This window comes from Gekko japonicus, unplaced genomic scaffold (genome assembly GCF_001447785.1).
Source record: "Gekko japonicus isolate JY-2015 unplaced genomic scaffold, Gekko_japonicus_V1.1 scaffold2803, whole genome shotgun sequence".
NCBI lineage: Eukaryota > Metazoa > Chordata > Lepidosauria > Squamata > Gekkonidae > Gekko > Gekko japonicus.
In genome coordinates this window covers 26,968-28,314 of record NW_015160308.1, presented here as the reverse complement: position 1 = coordinate 28,314, position 1,347 = coordinate 26,968, and the positions used below count along the sequence as shown (strand labels likewise).

At 61.2% G+C, this 1,347-nt stretch overlaps 1 protein-coding gene across 1 annotated transcript in view; it reads right to left on the bottom strand.

Moving 5' to 3' along the window:
- Positions 1–464, bottom strand: part of PGLS (6-phosphogluconolactonase) — a 20,457-nt gene extending 19,993 nt beyond the window's left edge. The window contains exon 1 of the mRNA XM_015416533.1: positions 162–464. Coding sequence (XP_015272019.1) covers positions 162–464 — 303 coding nt within the window. The remainder of the gene's footprint in view (positions 1–161) is intronic.
- Between the last annotated feature and the right edge of the window lie 883 nt (positions 465–1,347).

Here is a 1,347-nt window from a genome sequence, read left to right as displayed (position 1 = left end):
GCCCTGGGGGGGGGGGGGGAGAGCCGGAGCTCTTTCTCGAGGGAACTCTCCTGGAAAGCTGCCCCACAGGAGGCAACGGCCCCGCCCTAACCCTCCCCAGTTCAGTTCTCCTCTCGGTCCGCCCCGGCAGGTCTGTCTGTCTGTCACTCTCACACACACACCTTGTAGGCGCCGTAGTTGCTCTCGGGGTCCTCCAAGGGGACCCGGCGCTCGTCCACGAAAGCCACGAGCCAGCGGGCGGGGGCGGCAGCGGCGGCGGGCAGCTCCTGGGACAGGATCCGCACCAGGCTGCCCCCCGACAGGCCCAGGGAGAAGCGCCCGGGGGGCCCGGACTGAGCCTCGCGCTGGGCCACCAGCTGCGCCAAGGCGGAGCCCAGCTCCTGCGGGGAAGGGAAGACCGAGACTTGAGGCGGCGAGGCGGAGGAGGCGGCCGGGCCGCGCCGGGGGACTGAGGAGCCGGGCATGGCGGGCCAGAGGGGGAAGGAGCCGAGAGGGGGAACTGAAAGGCCCGGCCGCGGCGCCCGGGGGGCCCCATAGCGCAGTGGAAGAAGACGCGGGCGGAAGCACCGCTTGACGGCCGGAACACGGGCGGAACAGGGGACTGGGGGGGTGACGTTCCTGTGTTGCCGCCGGAAGTGAGTGAAGGGAAAGCCCGCGCTCCGTGGTTCCTGGCGGAAAAGGCGAAGGCCATGAATAGAGCATCGAGTCTGGAGGAGCACAGGAAGCGCCACCGGAAGCAAATACAAACACCCAGGCAACAATTCCCCTCCTGTTTTGGGAATAGCGGGTGCGGCACGCAGAAATGTAGCAGATCAGGCATTTTGGGGGGCTTGTTTTAATTTCTTTCTTGCTTCCCCCCCCCGATCATCCGTCCATCATCGCTTTTAAGTATGCTGCTATATACTTATATTTATTGAAAGATATCTACCCCGCTTTTCTCCCTTTGACGGACTGAATGCGGCTAAAAAAAAGTGTAGACAAAATACAGTTCCCATAATTCCCAGGATCCACTGGGCTGGCTTGCTCAGGCCTGCAGATTTCAGGGGCGAAGGTAGGGTTGGCAGGTCCCCCCACCACCACCACCAACGCCACCAACAGGGGACGGGGGAGTAGGGTTGCCAGATCCAGGTTGGGAAACTCCTGGAGATTTGAGGGTGGAGCCTGGGGAGGACAGGGATCTCAGTGGGACACAGTGCCATAGAGTCCATCCTCCAAAGCATCAATTTTTTCCAGGGGAGCTGATCTCTGTAGTTTGGAGATTAAGTGTCAGTCCGAGGCAGGGGTAATTTCGTAGAAAAAGAGGTGCAGGAGCTCATCAGCATAGCTTATTAGCATAACTTATTTGCA